At 52.5% G+C, this 18,434-nt stretch overlaps 1 protein-coding gene across 1 annotated transcript; it reads right to left on the bottom strand.

The window, feature by feature from the left end:
- Positions 1 to 393: 393 nt before the first annotated feature.
- IP6K3 (inositol hexakisphosphate kinase 3) lies at positions 394 to 16,457 on the bottom strand. Its single transcript, XM_082494654.1, has 6 exons — positions 16,300 to 16,457; positions 11,174 to 11,500; positions 5,774 to 5,996; positions 4,585 to 4,757; positions 3,201 to 3,376; positions 394 to 1,950 (listed from the first exon to the last, which is right to left on the bottom strand). The coding sequence occupies exons 2-6, from the start codon at positions 11,370 to 11,372 to the stop codon at positions 1,480 to 1,482; spliced, it is 1,242 nt and encodes a 413-aa protein (XP_082350780.1). The 5' UTR covers positions 11,373 to 11,500; positions 16,300 to 16,457; the 3' UTR covers positions 394 to 1,479.
- Positions 16,458 to 18,434: the final 1,977 nt, after the last annotated feature.

Here is an 18,434-nt window from a genome sequence, read left to right as displayed (position 1 = left end):
TGAGACCACGCTATACGCGTGTGAGCCAAGACAATTGATGACTCAATCCTTTTACTACTGAAGCAGAGTGTTTGTGGCTTTTTTTATAGTCGTTTGAGTTTGTGGGCAACAAATACGCAACACTGTGAACGATATCCAGTAAATAATGAGGTCTTCCCAGATGGACTTTAGGCCAAGTAAAATATGCAACTGGGCCAGATGACTTAAATTTTCCAGCTATAAATTGTAGCAATTCACCAGCTGTACGCAGTAAAATACAAGTGAAGGGGTCTCCCTTGAGATCTGGTGCTTAAACCAGTGGATGTAATGGCTTTTTTTCAAAACGTGCAGCCCTAAACAAAAGGTAACTTAACTTAAGGATGCTCTGGAAGTGAAAAAGAGATGGACAACAGGTGAGAGTTACTTAGACAATTTTATTTGTATCCCCACTCCCCAGTAATGGGGTTCTGTAGCTCTGTTCCTTGTGTCAGGACTTCTCTTTCAGGTTTCCCACACCATGCAGGAAGGAATTGTTCCATAATAATAAAATCTGTCCACAAAAGCTGTAAACATTTTGAGTCTTTTGTTATTGTCTCTTCCAAACACACACACACAATATTTGTATCAAAGAATTTCTAGGTGACCTTTAATGTCTAGTGCCTGACTCAATCTTACACTTTTTTTTTTTTACTTTTTTTTTTTTTTAAGCAAAAATCCCTTGATGTGAATGTTTTTTGTGACTGGTATCTGACAGAATCATCGCATTCCTTTTCTTCCAGCCCCTACGGAGCCCCTTGCTTAGAAAGTTTCTGAAACTTATAATCCCGCAGGGATATTAAACCTTTGCGATGTCGAGTTCTTGGTCTGAGGTCCCCCTGCTTTTACACCTTAAGCAGCGCAGGACCTCTGCAGCGTCTCGTCTGGCTGTGTTTCCACACCCACACTGCACGCAGAACACCCGTCCGTCCTGCAGCGCTGGGCAAGTGGAGCGTGAATGTCGGGGTGCGCGTTTTTCTCTCCCGCCAGTGTGTCTCTGCCTCCAGCCCGTAGCGTTGAGCATGAACTGAAAGTAATGCTGCAATCTGTTCCGACCTGCCGGCTCATTTTAATAGTCTCACTCAAATGCACAATATCTCCTTAGCCAGCGTGGCTTCATGAGCGTAGAGGTGAGCAGGTCCTATTTTATCATTAAGACTCTTTCAAGTAATGCTTTCTTTTGGCTCACAAATAAATCAAGGACAGCGGTAAAACAAGAAAGGAAAATAAATCTTGTGATTGATTGCGGACAGAGCAGATTCTTTCAGCTCTTTGCTTTTTACGCTTGAGTTCAGTAATGGCACGTAGCATTTTTTTCGCACTTTCCTAGCAAGCTGCCCGTGCTCTCATTCCAAACCGTGCACGTGGCAGCCGGCAGCTGTGAGGGTCCCATACAACTGACCCGATGCGGTACTTTTCAGGGCTATCGGTCACTAGTAAATCCAGGCAATTCCACAGAATTTGTCATTTTCCTTCTGAGATATTCTGAAGGATTTTGATGAGATTCTCCAGGCCAAAAATATAGCCGTGGTCTGGCCCGTCGTAAGTGGTGTGATTGCATTTGGAGCCTTTGAAAGTGGTGTGGGCAAAGTCTATCATGCGGACGTCAACTCTGGAGTGATTGATGCCGTGTGACGTGGTGCAGTTTGTTTTTTGGAAGTGAAGGTGATTATCCAAGGGTGCCGTGTTCTCCTTGTGCTCCTGTCCATCATAAATGATGAGAAGTGAGCTGGAGTAGAACCTGTAAGAGCTTTGCTTCCTAATCACAGAGAGCAGAGCTTTCAGCCGCAGGATGATGGGCTCCAGCAGATCCGTTCGCAGGTGGTTACCGTTGCACAGGAACTGGCGCAAGGTTTGCCCGAATCCTTCTGGTGAGAGTTTCCTGCCATAATACTTATCTTTGCAGAGAAAATGGCCAGTGTCCGCTTGGTAAACCTGGAAAGAAAGAAACAATCCAGATTCAGTTGTTCAGTTTTCCCTCAAAGCTCTAGGTTTTGCCCTAAACTCAAAAGGTCAGAGCCAAGCTGAGGGCTGGGACACAGATCCTCCGCAGTCTGGCGATATCTAGCAGTGCTGGCAATGCACTGCGGGCTTCTCACTGAATCCCACCTCCTGCCTTTTCTGGAGGTTTAAACTATTCAGTTTAAACCACTAGTGCAGATGCTTGTTGTACTGCTATAAATTACCCCTTTGTGAAACCCAAATAGCTGTAAGTCATAGCCGTGTCACTGGGGATTTACAGCATTTTCCCGCTGGCTGTGGTCGGAGTTTGCAGCAGCACAGGAATACCCCAGCTTTGTACCTTCTCGCAATAGCGAATGTAGCAATAATCTTGCTTTCTTAAACACGGCGAGAAAAGACGTAGACAGCAATTTGTATGCGATGCTCGGGTAACACTGACTAAGAAATGAGGGAGTGGATTTAGAATTAGCTCACACGCCAGTTGTAATTTAAAGGATAATCTGCTCAACGGAACGATGTCAGAGACCAGAAAGGGACACGGGTTTTGACACTGAGTGTTTATGCTGCTGTATGTGTGCTTTATAATCATCATTGTCATAATTATCCTTCAGGCACAGCAGAACAACGTTTTGAAACCTTGAAACCTGCCTGAGAAGTGTGAGTGAAACCAACGTGTGGTTTCTAGGAGGAAGGGCGGCAATTTTGAGCAAGAGGAACCATAATATGTAGCTCAAAACAAACCCCTCGCTCTCACGGCCACAGGCTGAGCCAGCCCTGCGAAGGCATGAGCGGGGCAAGGGATGCTTTTTTGGTTTTCTTTATTGTGCAGCAGCCAGGGGGAGCATGAGAGGGGAATCTGTGTTCATGTACAGGCGGATTCTCAGCTGGGGTAAACTGGTTCCAGCTGCTCACACTGGTGGCAGTGGTGTGGGGTGGTGTTATGCAGCCACCGCTTGTGAAAGCAACGAAATCTCCCGAAGTCGAAGAGGAGATATGGGCAGGGGTTACCCTATACGTGCCATATTCTATACTCTTCCCTAAGTATCTGCTCCTGTTTGAGGATGGGCCACACAGCTCAGTGGCCAATTCTTACAGCCTGTATTTGGTGGGAGACGAGAATAAACCCGCTTCCATTTACACCAACAAAGAGTCCCTTTAGATTTCCAGCTTGGTTTCAAGCCGTGTGTGGGGCAAACACCAAAAGGAGGGAGGCTCCCTCTTACCTGCATCCCACAGATGCGAACGCCCAGAGAGGCAGAAGTGCTTTGTTCACACTTCTTGATGTGCCGCGCTTTCTTCTCCTCCGAGGCATCATCGCCGTGCTGCCGGGTTCCCATCTTTAAGTCCAGGATGCAGGGGTAGTTGTATTTTGACACCACGTTCTCAAGCAATAGAAACTCTGAACATGAGTTAAGGGAAACCCAATACTTTCAAATTCTAATTTGAAAGAGGTCTTAAATCAGAGCAACTGCTGATGCTCTCCATAATGGCTCACAACTGTAATGAGACATTCTGAGCCAATTTTACCAACGTGTCATTGCTATATCCCCCTTGCTGCCAATTTCAGTTAATTTACTGTAGTACAGTACAATTAAAGCACCACCAGCTCCATTCTCTAGTGACACGATAGCCCTGGGCTGTCAATCCAACACCTCGCCTCAGTGCTGTACTCACTCCGGTGGGTGTGGGGGAAGTTGTTAAACTCTATTACTCACATGACTGGTGAGTAATGAAGTGTAATAGGAAAATAAAAGGCAAGGCAGCTGCTAATTCCTCTGTAGTTGTGTTTTTAAATGTATGCCAAGGGGATCCTCGACTTAGGCTGAATACCATTTACGGGAAGCGGGGGTTGGGTTTGGGCTTTTTAGAATACAGTAGAGTAGAATAGAATAGAATAGAACAGAACCAAATAGAAGAATACAATAGAATAGAATAGAATAGCACAGAACAGAATAGAACAGAAGAATAGAACAGAAGAACAGAACAGAACAGAACAGAACAGAACAGAATAGAATAGAATAGAATAGAATAGAATAGAATAGAATAACAGAACCACATAGAACAGAACCACATAGAACAGAACCACATAGAACAGAACCACATAGAACAGAACCAAATAGAAGAATACAATAGAATAGAATAGAATAGCACAGAACAGAATAGAACAGAAGAATAGAACAGAACAGAACAGAATAGAATAGAATAGAATGGAATAGAATAGAATAGAATAGAATAGAATAGAATAGAATAGAATAGAATAGAATAGAATAGAATAGAATAGAATAGAATAACAGAACCACATAGAACAGAACCATATATAGAGTACAGTAGAGTAGAATAGAATAGATTAAAGTAGCACAGAACAGAAGAACAGAACAGAATAGAATAGAATAAAATATTTCAGTTGGAAGGGACCTACAATGATCATCTAGTCCAACTGAACAGTGGGAGAAGATAACAGAGCTCTAACTATACTCTGTATATTCTGTATTTTCCCAGGGACTGGGCAGAGGAGGGAAGCATGCCCCCTGCCATAAAACATACATTGATTACGAGCTGGTATTTGTAGCCAAGACCAGGCTAGAGGGGAGAGAGAAAGAAGGATACGATGAAGTTTGTTCTCATTATGCTTGGAGGACATGCGGTTCAGGTGCTGCCTGTGACAGTGCAGTCCCCAGGGGTTGTAGCTGTTTCTTTCTGGCTGGTTTCTGTTTGCATCTTCCAAAAGTGAATCTGTGTGGTACTGAAGGTCTGTCCTCAATAGCATCTTCCCCGGGCAGCTAGACAAAACACACAAAAGAACACGTTTGGTTTATAAGCTCCAGAAGAGAATATTCCTCCCCCCGTCTCTTTTGTAGAGCCTCAAACTTGATAAGGTAAATTTTCAGGGACTCTCAAAGGAAACATATTCATCATGTCCAACCTGCGGAGATCCTTTGTTACTCCGTAAAAGTAATTTTCAGAAAGCCAGCTATTGCTGCATGCCAATATTTTCTTTCATTATAATTTCAAAGTGTGCTTGGCTCCTGTGAAAAGCGCCATTTATAGTGCCAATGACCAGGAATCTCTATTTATCTACCTAACGGGCACAACACGGCAAATCGTCCAACAATAGGAATGATTCCCAATGTAGAGGGACTGGCTTCGAGGAGGGGAGGGAGCAAAGAGGAGATTTGTTCTCCTTGGAGGGTGGTTCCTTGATCTCTCTCATCCAAAAACCACAACTCCCGTCACGCCGAGGGCAGCGGGTTCACGGCAGCAACGTTGCACCCTTCAGGCGTAGCTGACCTCGGTCTTTTCTGAACCAGTTTGAGAGGAAAGATGCCTTGCGGCAAACCTCTGCAAGCCCTAAGGTCGCGGTGTGCTTGAAAGCACCGCAGTGCCTTTCAGAGACAGCTCTGCCCTGGGATGAGGACAGGATAGAACCACCCTCGAGGTGGGTACTTCTGGCTGGTTAACAGCAAAAGGGTGTTCCATGCTGTGGGCTTGGTGGCTGTTCTCCTCCTTTCGGAGCATGCTGCGCTCCAAGGAAATGGGTTTAAAGCAGTTTGTGGCACATATTTGAGCAAAGACATCTCAGCGACAGCCAAATCTGCTCCGCTCCATCCCCAGGCTGGGGAAGAGATGAATCACGAGGCCACCAAGCTGGGCTTTGCTTTCCTTCACCTTGGCTGGGCATTGCTTTTGCTCGCTTTGCCTTAAACCAGGAATTGTGCCACCAAAACCATCCCGGTTAGACCCTACCCCAAGCGGCAGGCGAGCACCAGGAGGTTTGCAGGGAGCAGCAGACCCTCACCTGTCTTTGAAGGTCTTGGTGAGCTGCGTGTGACTCCACTTGACGAGCGTGTGCTCGCTGCCGGTGCCGGTGCTGGCAGCCCACTTGTGTTTGTGCCATATCGTCACCGAGGAGTCGCCGATGGCGTTATCCAGCCGGCCGCAGCTCTCCATCTGCAGGCTGGGGATGGCGATCAGGGTCAGGTTGCCGAGGCTGTCCTTTTTGAGGTGCACCGAAACGATGCCTGGACAAAAAAGGGGAAAAAACCAAACCAGAATGAGATTAGAATCACCATAGAATCATAGAATGGTTTAGGTTGGAAGGGACCTTGAAGATCATCGAGTTCCAACTCCACTACGATAGGCAGGGACACCTCCCCCCAGCCCAGGTTGCTCCCAGCCCCGTCCAACCCGGCCTTGAGCACCTCCAGGGATGGGGCAGCCACAGCTTCTCAGGGCACCCTGCGCCAGGGGCTCACCGCCCTCACAGGGAAAAATTTCTTCCTAATATTTAATCTAAACCTGCCCTTTTCCATTTTAAAGTCCCTCCCCAGCTCACCTGTAGCCCCTTTAGGGACTGGAAGGCCGCAGTAAGGTCTCCCCGGAGCCTTCTCTTCTCCAGGCTGGACAGCCCCAACTCTCTCAGCCTCTCCTCGTAGCAGAGGTGCTCCTAATTAACCCGTGGGTTACGGTGGCTTGGCCACCATCTGCACCGGCCCGAGGTGATCAGCCATCCCGAGAGGGCTGGCGCTTAGCAGGACAGATGCCTCCTCGTGTCTTAGCGGCCTCTCGCACTGATCCCACTCTGATTTGAGGTCCAATAAACCCCATTAGCCTGAGACCCTGGAAAACAGCCACAGACTTTTCTAATGTTCCCTCCTCTGAAGGCTCGGCTTGAAACCTGCTACCTCTGAACATCATGTTCCTTTGTCCTCCATCCCTCCAGGCTCTGCTGTGCTGCAGGTGACCCAGTAAAGACCTCCACCTTGGACCCGGAGCTCCTGGCTTATTTATGACAAGGGATTTAGGTCTCACTTTTTAAGAGGGGAGAAGGTCGGAAATGCTTTTCGTTAGCAGGAAGCAACAGGAGGGTTGGGGACCAGGAATTTTCCAAAGACAACCAGCGTGCCAACTCCTTCCTTTAATTGGAGAGCCCCCAGGAGCGGGGGCAGAGGCATGTGCATGGGCTGGCAGCGCTGCCTGCCTACGTGATGCCCGTACATTGTCATGGTCGTGTCCTTCCCCAAGCGCCAAGGACCAGCATCCAAACGGCCAACGGGGGGCGGGGGGGACGGGGGGGGGACCGGACCCTCACATGTCCGGTGTTCATGCACGAGGGGGAACATGACCATGACGGGGGATTATTACTTTCCACCCTAAGTGCTTAAAACGCCATTGTGTCTTTTAGCATTGCAATTTTCCCCGACTCTAAAGGGAATCACAGGGCTCAAATGCCATTCAGCCCATCACATATTTAGCCCGGTCTCAGCCCATCCCTGGCGTGGGGACGGCTGCCTCCCGGTCTCAAATGACAGAGCAGGAACGGCCACGGCTCGCGTACCAGACGGCTCTGACCTTTCTGGGAAAAGGCTGATAACCGCAGCGCCGCTCCTGCAGCGCTCTGTCAGGGCTGTCTGAGCCTCTCAAGGCAGCAGAGGCATTTTTCGAGCATCGCCCCTTTGGGTCTCAGAGGGGATGCCAGCCGCGTGAGTCGTGCCCTGCTGCTTTCCAGTCTAGCCGCAGTAAGGCAGGTCCAAAAGAGGACGGTCAAGGCTGCCTGAGCAGCAAAACTGGTCACTGGAAGGAGCCCCCGTTAGCAACACGTGGAGCTGGGTTTTAGCCAACTGTCCCCAGGGTATCCTCACTTGGTCTGTTGGGCGCTGCGGGGAGATGCGTTTCGGCAGCTTTACAAACAAGGGAGCTCTGTTCTCTCAAGCAAATAAATATGCAGGCTCCCTTCTCTCCATTTAAAGCGAGATCACCGCGAGCAAACACAGACGGAAGGCTTTGCCCTCTCCGGGTGTGCAGAATCCTGCCCGCCGAGCTTTGCTGGCAGAGGGAGGTTTTCACCGCCTGAATTGCAGGAGCCCTGTGCGTCTGCAGCCACCGGCCACCTCCGATAGGCTCGGGGTGCCCATCCCTCCCCGGGTCCCGCAACCCAGGACCCTCCAGCTCCAGCCGTATTCGGATGCGCTTCCCTCCCGCCCCCCCGTACGGCCCCTCTGCTCACGTACCACAACCATTTCCATTCCCTTTTGCTGGAAAATCAGCCTTCATCTGAACAGCGTGCCGGTTAAATTGGCTAATTTTGCACCGAAATGGGGGAGGAATACACACAGGCTGCTTTGCTAAGGGGGCTGGAAACCTTATGTAGGGGGTAAGTAATATTTTTAGCTATCTCAGTCCTTTGCTCATGGTGATGGTGAGCACAGGGAGCTCTGTCTTCCTCGGGCTCCACCGTTACCCGCATGATTTTCACAGAGTCCCATTTGTAAAAAATCCATGTTACAGATAACTGAGAGCAAGTGAAATTCTTATCTGCTCGGATGCCCGCTTTGAATTTTCACAGGACGTAGGCAGGAAAAAAAAAAAAGCCAGCGTATCTTATGCCTAAATCAAAGCCGTTTTATTTTTAAAAAGTCACTGCGAGGTGAACAGAGTCCTCGATTCCAAATCTAGTGCTCTGCCTTGTCACAGCGCTGTAGCAGCCTGTAACCTTAAAAACTGCCCCAATTACATATCTGCAAGTCAATGGAGCTGTGCTCATTTGCATAGTGCTGACAATCTGGCCCTAAAACCGTTATATATAGCACGAAACTAAGAGTTCCTAAGTATCTTAAATTAATATGAAAATTAATGGGGAGATTTTCAAAGGCAAGAATAAGCAGTTAAACTGCGAGGGAATATGATCCTCTTGCTCCTTCCAGCTGAAAGTTCCGCCTTCGAAAACCTACATCTCAGCTTGAAAAATGCTTTTGTTTCCCGGTGTGCTTCCATACGGGTTTTTCTTATGTCCTGCAAGTGACCTACGTGTGCAAAACAGACCTATAACAGATGGCTACCGACCTTCTCCTTTATGGCCACAAGAAAACATCTATCTGGGAGCAAAGGTGTACTTAGGTACTTCTCTCTGCTGGCCTTTTAGTGTCACCAAAACCGCAGTCCCCCTCCCGCCCAGCACCAGCGCGGCAGCCAGCGGGTATTTACGGGTGCTGTCACCACGCTAGTGGCATCCCGGTGATCCTCCGGAGCGTTTTGCTATCCGGCTCTACCCTCATGGATTTATTTTTAAATTTACAAGCGCATTTCTTTACCGCCGCGGGCAATAGGAATCTGAGTAGAACCGGGCATGAGAACAAGCCCAGCATCCCCTCGCAAGCCCAGCTCGGGGCAGGCAGAGGTTTGCAAGGGGACGGTGGGGGCAAAGCCGGTCCCAAGCTCACAAACCGGCCTGAAATGGTTATTCATATATAAAAAATATTCATATATATCTATATATTTTAAGTCAAATATCTGTTTTTACCAAAATATATATACAGATACATGGCTGTAAAATAACTTTAAACCAACTCACTATAAAATTGCTTTTGGTAATAAATAATCTGCTTCTCAGAGCGGCAAAACACTCCTTTCACCTCCGCAGAGGGACTGTTGGGGACACAGGTCCTCTGTCTTTCCAGAAATGGTGGGCTTTTTTTTTTTTTTTTAAGCAGCCAACTCGGCGTTAGATTTGAATGATGACATTCGATCACCATTACACATAATGTCATCATTACATAATGGTCCCCGAACTGTCCCTTCGCCCCCTCTTCCTCCCCCCCCCCCCCCCAGCCTAAGAATAGAGATGAACATGGACACGTGTGAACGGGTGATGAAGACCGCAGGATTATTCCCCCTGATGCTCATCCCCCTCCATCACCCTCGTGGGAAAATGTTCCACCTCTTTCATTTGCCCGGCACTCCGGGCCGGGACAGTTATCAGCAGAATTAAAAACATGTGTGCCCGATGCCGAATTGGAGACGAATTGCTATTTAATTACCCCTCCTCGCAAAACTCCCTGGGACTTGCAACAGAAGAGAAAAAGAAGACAAAAAGGTATTAATGACCGGGCCACCCGTGACCTGATAAGCTCGGACTGCTTAGCATCTTTGTTAGAGAGACAGAGCAGGGCTCAGCTCCCCAGCACCGAACCCTTGCCCCTGCTAAAGAAAATTGCTTAGAGGAAGACTTGTTTTCTTCCTTAAGCATCTTTTTAATATTGCCCCGTAAATCTGCAAAGGCCCCGGACTTTCTGGGAAAAGGGCGAGATTGGATTGGAAGCGCATCGAAACCGCGGCTGACACTTTGAGCTCTTTTCTGCCAGGCTGAAGGACCAAAAGATATTTTAAGTTTTTAGGTGACAGCTGAGCTTCTCGCCTCTCGCAAAAATCCAGGGTCGGGAGCTTTACGAGCAGCACAAGTCTGGCAGTAAAAGCAGAAATAGCGAGGGAATAAGGGAGGGAGGGAGGGAGGATGGCTTTAAAACAAAGGCCAGGGCCCCCACAGGCACATCTCCCCCCAGCTCGGGCAGTGCCAGCCCTCACCCTTTCCTGCTCTCCCCAACTTCTCTGCCTCTGACACAAACCTTCACCTTCTCTAAAACCAAGGGCCGGAGCGACGTGGGGCGAAGACACCCCGAGCTCTGCTCTGGATACAGAAAACCTCTTTTATCAGGGGATTCTAATTCAAAGCTCTACTGAAGAGAGCCCGTAATGGGTCAGATCTTGGGAATCCTGTTTGGAACAAGGCTCTCCTAGTCCCTGCCATCCTGCACCCATTCAGTGCCGCCAATCGTGTGCCATCAGACTGACCTGTCTGGGGCCATGACCTGCAAAATCCTCAAAGCCATCACTGAAGGGGAACCCCAGCCTACTCCTGCCCCTTGTTCTCTGGTTTTTGTGCGTTTACCCTCGCTGTCTCGCTCCTGTGCTGCTCCCGGGGAGAGGATCGTGTCCATGCTCTTAGTCTCCACCTTGTCACGCCTATTCCTCGCGATCAGACCAATTTCATCCCCACTTGACGTAACGAGAGTCCCCATGTGTTACCAAGGCCAACCATGGCAGCAAGGGGATGGGCAAAGGGGAGGACCTCCTGGTGCCATCAGCCAGCGCTCAACCCTTATTAGACATCAGAGACTCCCCCCTACCCAAACCACAGAGACCCAGAAAACCCTCCCAGGCTCACAGCCCTGCTCCTGTGCGCACACTCACCCGGGAAGCATCCTTGCACAAGTGATGGGGCTCCACAGCTCAGAGGCAGCCCCAACCGAGCCACCGGTACCTCCCACGCTGCCGCTCGCCCCACCAGCCCTTGTCCCAAATCTCAGGACCGATCCTGGTGACAGCACCCACCCTTAGCTCCTTCCCCGGCCTCTCTCCTTACCTTTGTACTGGGGCGTGAACTGTCTCATGGCCAAGGGCAGCGACTCGTAGAAGCTCAGCTCCTGCAAGACCAGGGGCTTGCAGACCGTGTGCTCGTCGTACTTCATCATGCTCATGTGGCCGCCCACCTGATGGACGAAGGGCTCCAGGAGGACGGCGGTCCTGCTCTCGCTGGGGCCCAGGGGGCTCTGCCCCACCATGGTGCTGGGCGAAAGGTGGACGGGGGTCTCAGTCCCCTTTAGTAGCAGCGAAGGGAGGTCGGGAGCGGGATTTGGGACATACCGCGCTGGGCCAGTTAACGCCCACTCTGGTTTTTCACCGACGGCGTCTGCAAAACAGAGAGTATGGGGGAGCGTGAGAAAGGGGGATGAACCACCGCAAAGCCACCCTGTGCGCCGGCATCCCGCAGCCGGGGCCGGGCATGGAGGGCGCAGCCGGGTGGGATGAGATCTTTAGGTGCCCAGGGGCTGGCAGGGAGCCCCAGCCTGAAATACAGAGCCCAGAAATGACCCAATTCAGACCTGTTGGGGGCAAAAGAAACAGAGAGGAATGACCGAGAAGAGCTATCGAGTTAATGCGGTGGCCTCGTCAAAGCAGCTGGATCAGGGCATTCCTTGGACCGGTAATGCCAGGTTATTAATACGCTGTATTAATGACACCCCTTGCTGTGAGAGAGCCCCAGTTCGGCTTACGAGACAGTGTTAATGATGGTCTTAGTCTTTCCCAAACTAGGACATTCCTTGCGAGGGAGGTTTATAAATAAAGCGTCTGCAAGCTCGTGTCCCTGGGCAGTCCCTCGCCCCTTAACGCTGCTGACGGCGTTAGCAGCATTTTCTGCACCTTCTAAAGAAACCTCAGTTTGGGACATTCCCTGTCATTTAACACCAGAGCATTAACAGGAGCGTTTCCTCCCCCGTGCTAACACGCGGCACCGGGACGTGTCAAACCAGCACCGAGATGGTTTGCACCCAAGCACCGGCTCCCCCCAAGCTCTCCGGCCCTGCCCTCCATGACCGCCCAAGGCGGCATCCGGCCACAGATTCGCTCCTGATTCCGGCCCCGCAGAGAAATTCCTCCTCGATTTTTGACAGCGACGGGTCCAGGCTCTGGAACAGTAAGGTCGGAAAAGCACAGACACGGAGCACGTCTGCGCTGTACTGCCCTGGTTTCTCCTGCAAGCACCCAGCAACCCCCACCCCTTCGCCCATGGATGAAGACTGTGGATGGCTCTTGCCATGGTGGACATCAGGCAGGGGAATCCCATCGCCCCCGGGGAGGACAAAAAGGCAGCTGAGCTAATATTTACATTGGAGAAGCAGTCCGGCTTCATACCGTCGAGGCAGTAAAATCAAAAGAAAACACTCCGGACCCCAAATTAAAATGGATGTGGAAAAAAAATAATTAAAATCATCCTTTTGAGGATGGGTCTGTGTTCCTGCAGCCCTCAGAAAGGGTGGGCTGAGCCCTGGTTTGCCTATCCCTGTTAGCGCAGGTGACTTTCTCCTTCTTCCTCCAGCTTCATCCTAGCTTGGGGAGTTTTGCATCCTATTTTTGCTGGAAGAAACCCAGTGCAGTTGATAATAATATCTTCGGAAGAGCCGTTTCTCTCCAGCAAAGCCTCCCGGCTGTGTTGCTGGCTGAGCGACGCCACCTCTGCCAACCCCAAGCCGTGCCGGGACCGGGGCAGCACCATCACCCCCTCCTTGACCAGGAGACACCCCAGAGCCGAGGGATGGCGGTACCTCCCTGCTCGCCCCGAGGAATAAACCCGGCGTTCCCCCGTCTCTGCACAGAGCGCAGCCTCAGCCTTTCCTCCGGCGTCAGCGCTCACAGCCCACCCTGGGAGCTTCCACGCCCCCCCAAAACACATCCCGCGACAACGAGCCAAAGCTCTGCTGCTTAATTTTCCCCTTCACGCTCCTCCTGCGGCAATTAAAGCCCCGAGCCAACAAGCCCTCGGCGCAGGTGCCCGTTTTGTTTTTCGCCTGCGGGAGTGGGATGGAGCGGGTGGAAGGCAGAGAGGGGCGAGAAGAAACACTCCTACCCCCAGAACACACCGAGCAGCCCCTTTACCTTCCCCCGAGGTGTTGTGATTTTTTTTTTTTTTTTTTCTCTCCCCCCATTTTTCTATTCTTTCGTCACCCCACACTTCGGAGAGGAATTGCTGCTCTACAATTACCAGCCCGTACCAGGCAGGGGGAACAAAGCCAGGCCGCTTAGATGAGTGCTTTTCAGCCGGGGAAGAAAGCAGCTCTTCAGAGCTTTTCTAGAAGTTAATAAAAGCATTTAGCATTTTGTTAAGTCACGGCAACTTTTAAAGAGGATTTCTCCCTTGAAAGCTGTAGGTTTGTTGTGGTTTGGGTGGTTTGTTCCCCCCTCCTTTAAAAAAAAAAAAAAACAAAAAAAAAACAAACAAAGGAGAAAAGCGAAAAGCAAGTGGATTTGTCATAACACCTCTTTGGAGCAGAGAGCGCAACATGACTTCAATCCAGTATTTATTGCTTCAGAGACAGTCCAAGGCTGAAACTCAGCTGACATAACACACTTACAGTTCTGGCAACCTTGGCGTTGTGAAGAGGGTTTGGGGGGGCGAGGGGAGGGGGGGGAACCTCCACAATTTGATAAGGCTCTTATTGTTTTCTCTTAAGCAAAACTCGGAGCAAGATTTGCAGTAAGAGAAAGGGGCTCTTTTCATTTGGTTTGTGTTCTGAAGCAGCTCGTCCATTCGGAGCAGATAAATGTTAGCGCAAACACTTACTGAGCTGCTCTGAGCTCCTCTGAAACAAGACACTCTTGAAATAAATCACCTCTGCCAGCTCAAGTTACCGCGAATGCCAAAAGATATTTACGTCACTAAAAATACACAGAATTACAGATAAGTCTGTATCCTCAAAAACAAAACCCGAAACCTTGAATATTTTTCCCCTAGCTTAAAAAACAAACACACACACACAAAAAAAGGCAACCCAGAAGGCAACCCAGGCACTGCAGGTGAAGATGAGTCAGAAAATATTGGGGAAAATACGGACAACTCCCCTCTCCAGAAAAAAAAAAAAAAAACACACAAACCCAAACAACAAGATACATTAAAACATCTGCATCTCCCGGCTCTTCTCCCTGGAACGCAGAACACAGCAGATTCCCTTCCAGCGCATCGCAGCAGCATCACTGCCCCGAGCCAGAGCGGCGTTTCTGAGGAGCACGTCTGCGTGCCGAGGACCGGCCTGATGGGCTGATGGGCACCGGGCGGACCCCGGCTCTGCCAGCGGCACCGGCCAGGGCTCGCGGGGACACGGGCGGCCGGGTACCGTTCCCCTCCGCCCTGCTCTCATCCAGGGCCAAATGTCGAAAGAGTCTCAGCTAAACGGGTTATTTACTCCCACTCTGAACGCAGGCAAAGGAAGTCAAGCAGAATAAGTTCTCTACTCTTTAATTAGCGCTTCCTCCGCCCCATCCCAAGCGGCACCGCCGTGGCTCCGGGCCTGACGCGCTGGGGCCACACGCCGCCAGCCCGGCCCTCGCCGAAAGCCCCCGTCTTGAAAGCTGCTGGGGTCTTCTCAGCAGAAATGCTTCGGAAGATTAAAAAGCAAAACCACTTTAAAAACAAGTGTTCTGGCAGCACAGGACCACATGCTTAGTCTTATATATCACGGTCAGCGCTTTTACCCCCGGGGGACGCGGCTCTCTGCAGCACAGGGGGTGCCCCGAGAAGCTGTGGCTGCCCCATCCCTGGGGGTGCTCAAGGCCGGGTTGGACGGGGCTGGGAGCAACCTGGGCTGGGGGGAGGTGGCCCTGCCCGGGGCAGGGGGTGGCACTGGGTGGTCTTCAAGGTCCCCTCCAACCCAAACCCTTCTCTGACTCTACCATCTCGGAGCACCCTCCTGCAAAGTCAGCTTTCAAGCACTATGGGGGGCTGCTATTTTTTTTGTTTTTTTTCTTTACTGAAGGTGAGAAAATACCACAGCTGTTAATTTTCAGAGATCCGCACGTCGGTAGCTCTTGGGAATGGAGCCGACCTGGACTGAAAGCCAGGTCCTGCACCGAGCACCAGCCCGGCCCGAGAGCAAAGCCCAATTGCCCCATCTCCTTCAGGCTTTGGCCTCAGCCCTCCAAACTCCGCAACACCTTTGCCATAAGGAAAATCCTACCGGTTCCAGCTCAGCGCCCATCCCGGCAGCGCTCGAAGCAGCCTCGGGCTGTTTGCACGGGCCAGCAACCCTCGACGGACCTTCAAATCTGCCTTTCCTGCTCTCCCCGTGTCTGCACCCAAAGTCAGCAGTAGTTGCGGGGCGGCATCGTGCGGGAAGCGAAAAGCTCAGCTCCCGGCAAGGAACCCAGCTCTAACCACCCTGCCCTAAATCCTTACGGGCAGAAACCCACCGCCCTTTTGTCTTACGTTTCCTCTCCTGAAAGAAAACGATGTTCATAAAGTTGATGGCGGGTCCCCGCGTCCCTCCCGAAGAAGATGCAAAGATTCACTTTGCTGCACTGAAGGACTGATTTGGCTGCGCTGCGGGAAGCAGCGGGATGGATGGGGAGGGATGGGAGTCGCGTTAGCCAGGGGTGGCCGGCTGCTGACACCCCCTGCCCACCCCTGGGGTGGCCTGGCCATCGGGAGATGGTGTGGGGCGGCAGCAGGGCTGGCGAGGGCTGGGGCTTCCCGGCGGGACACGGGAACGTGCCTTTGGACCACGGTAGCGTGGTCGGGGCTGCCAGCAGTGCCATGGGGTGGGGGGATATGGTGCCATCAAATCCCGTGGGAAAGGGCATGAGTGCCCTCACCCCCCCTGCCCAATTTTCTGCCTTTCACACCACCAAACACCGTCTGCCTTTTTGCCGAGCATCCCCACGCTTTCCGGCACTGCCACGAGTGCGACGGAGAACCGAAAGCCACCAGGCTCATTTTGCGCAGCCCCCCCCGGGATGCTCCAGAGGTTCACACCACCCCCCCCGGGTACCGCCTGTTCCCCCCGACTCCCATCCCTTCCCGCAAGCCACGTCTGTGCTCGGAGCCTCCCGAATAACATCCCGCCTGCTCTCCAAAATCAAGTGCTGGTTCCTCCCACCCGTATCCATCCTGCCCTGGAAGGCGGCCGGCGCGGGTGCAGGAGCCGCCCTGGACCTCACCTGCGGGGTGGCGGTGGCCGGTGAGGGCTCGGTGGCGAGCGAGGGCTCGGGGCGCTGCCTGGGCTGGGTTTCTCGCTGCTTCTCGGTGCGGATCGGGTATGGGAAATGAGGGAGCGGGGGGGAGCCTGCGGGCATTTGGGCCATCACCTGACTGCTGCCGTCGGTGCTGGCAAGCGCCTGGTATGTCCAGCTGACCGCTGAGCTTTAAAGGGGGGGAGAGACGCCCGTGGGTGTTAAAGGAAAACAAAGCCGCGTGTGCGAGAGGGTTAAGGATGGAGGGAGAAGGGGCCGGCTGTGTGCGAGGCTTTCCAGAAAGCCTGGCCACGCTCTGGCTAACCTTGTGCAACAGTCCGTCCAGGAAAAAACAACTGTTGCTTTTTTTTTCCCGGTCTGTTTTACGCTGTACCACTGCAAAATCCCCCCTGGCTCAGCCCCGCTGGTGTTTATCACCTCCCCGTGGGAGCGGGATGGACACCGGCTTCCCGGAGCTCCCAGCAAACAGCCCCAGCGGCTGTGTGCTCCCTCTGTGGGGAAAACACGCCAGGGCGATGCCGGGGACGAGGGGCAAAGGGACTGCGATCGCTGGAGGGAGGTGGCGAGAGGAGCCAGGATGCTGCCGGACAGACCGGATCAGCGGTCTTTTTGGCAAAGTAAAGCTATTTTGGGCAAGGGGGGCGAGGCACGGGGTGAGCCCGGGGTTCGCCCGAAGCTGCGCAGCGGGTGAGCGGATCAGGGAGCGGAGCCCGCCGATGCCCAGCCCCGACCCTGCCAACAGCCTTGAGCAGGGAAAACCGACACCGCGGCGCTTTGGGAGCGGTGGGGGAATGGAAAAGTCCCAGGGAGCTTCCTGCCAGGGCCGAATTGTCTCCTCCAGCGAGTCAAGGACAGCGTGTACCCCCCCTCCGGACCCCCTCCACCCACTGGGAGAAACAAACACCCACTGCTGGGCGTCCTCCCTGGCACGTGCCAAGGGCAGGCTCCTCTGGACGTGCCGTGCCAGCCCCGTGCATCCCAAGAAGACAGGATCCACATGTTATTTAGGGGATCCGGGTATCCCCCAGGACAAACAGGGGGTGGTGCCCGCTCGCATCCCCCCCACGCCAGGGGTCCTGGACCAGTCCCCAGCGATAACTCGGGGGACACGAGCAAATCAGTGCCCCGCGGGCTGCGGCGGGGAAGGCGCTGGGAGGGCTTTGCAACAAAGCGGCAGGAGGTTGGGAAGAAAATCTTTCTGTTGAGATAACGATTGATGGATGTGGTAATTCTCACTAACTGGAGGGGAGAAAACAGACTCACGGAGACCAGAGAGATCGAACTGATGGTCGGGGGCAGAGGCTGAGATTAAAGACAGGGATGAAACAAAGACCCCGATTCCCGAGCCCTGACTTCCCTCTGCTTTATGCTGGTATTTTAGATCAGGAAAGTGGTGTGGTTTTTTTTTTAAAAAAAAATCTTGGTTTCTGAAGGAAAAAAAAAAGCTGCCGTGGGTGCTCTGCGAGGCCAACTGCCGCGCATCCCCCCCCCCCCCCCCAGCAACTTCTGAACCCATCGGCCCCTCTCAGCAAAACGCAACAGAGGCATCAAAAATTCGGGGTGTAAATACCCCTTAAGGTACCTCTCCGCTTTCCAGCGATGGGGTGAAACGTCCTCCAGCTGTGATTCGGCTCTGCTCGGCATCGCCTGCGCCGCGACGGCCCCGGAGCAGCCTGGAGAGAAGAGGTTGGGAGTCAAACACAGAGGGCTGGGGGAGCCTGAGCGACTTTTCCGGGGGGGTGCCGTGCTCGGCCGTGGGGAACACGCTCCCGTACTCCCCTTCCCCGCTGCATCCCCCTCGCCACAACATCATCCCCGCTCGCATCCCCCCGGGCCCAATAGCTGCGTCAATAACGTACCCCCCAGTGAGAGATGGAGGTTTTTTGGGGGGTTTTGGTGCCGTTAAAGGGGACAGTGATGTGAGGAAGGGCCAGCCCAGACCTGGCGATGCCGGTGCAGCCCCGGACCCAGCCGCTGCCTTCTCCATCCCACCTGGGCTCACCTAGACGGGGCTCGGCCCCAAAACCCCTGCCTCTCCTGGGACAGGGGCACAGGCGACACGGCCCAGAGCTGTCCCAGGGTTGAAGCCCACCTCTCGCCCT

Source organism: Vanellus vanellus, assembly GCF_965231255.1.
Source record: "Vanellus vanellus genome assembly, chromosome: 23".
Taxonomy (NCBI): Eukaryota; Metazoa; Chordata; class Aves; order Charadriiformes; family Charadriidae; genus Vanellus; species Vanellus vanellus.
The sequence above is the reverse complement of the archived record's forward strand: the minus strand, read 5'-3'. Positions and strand labels throughout refer to the sequence as shown.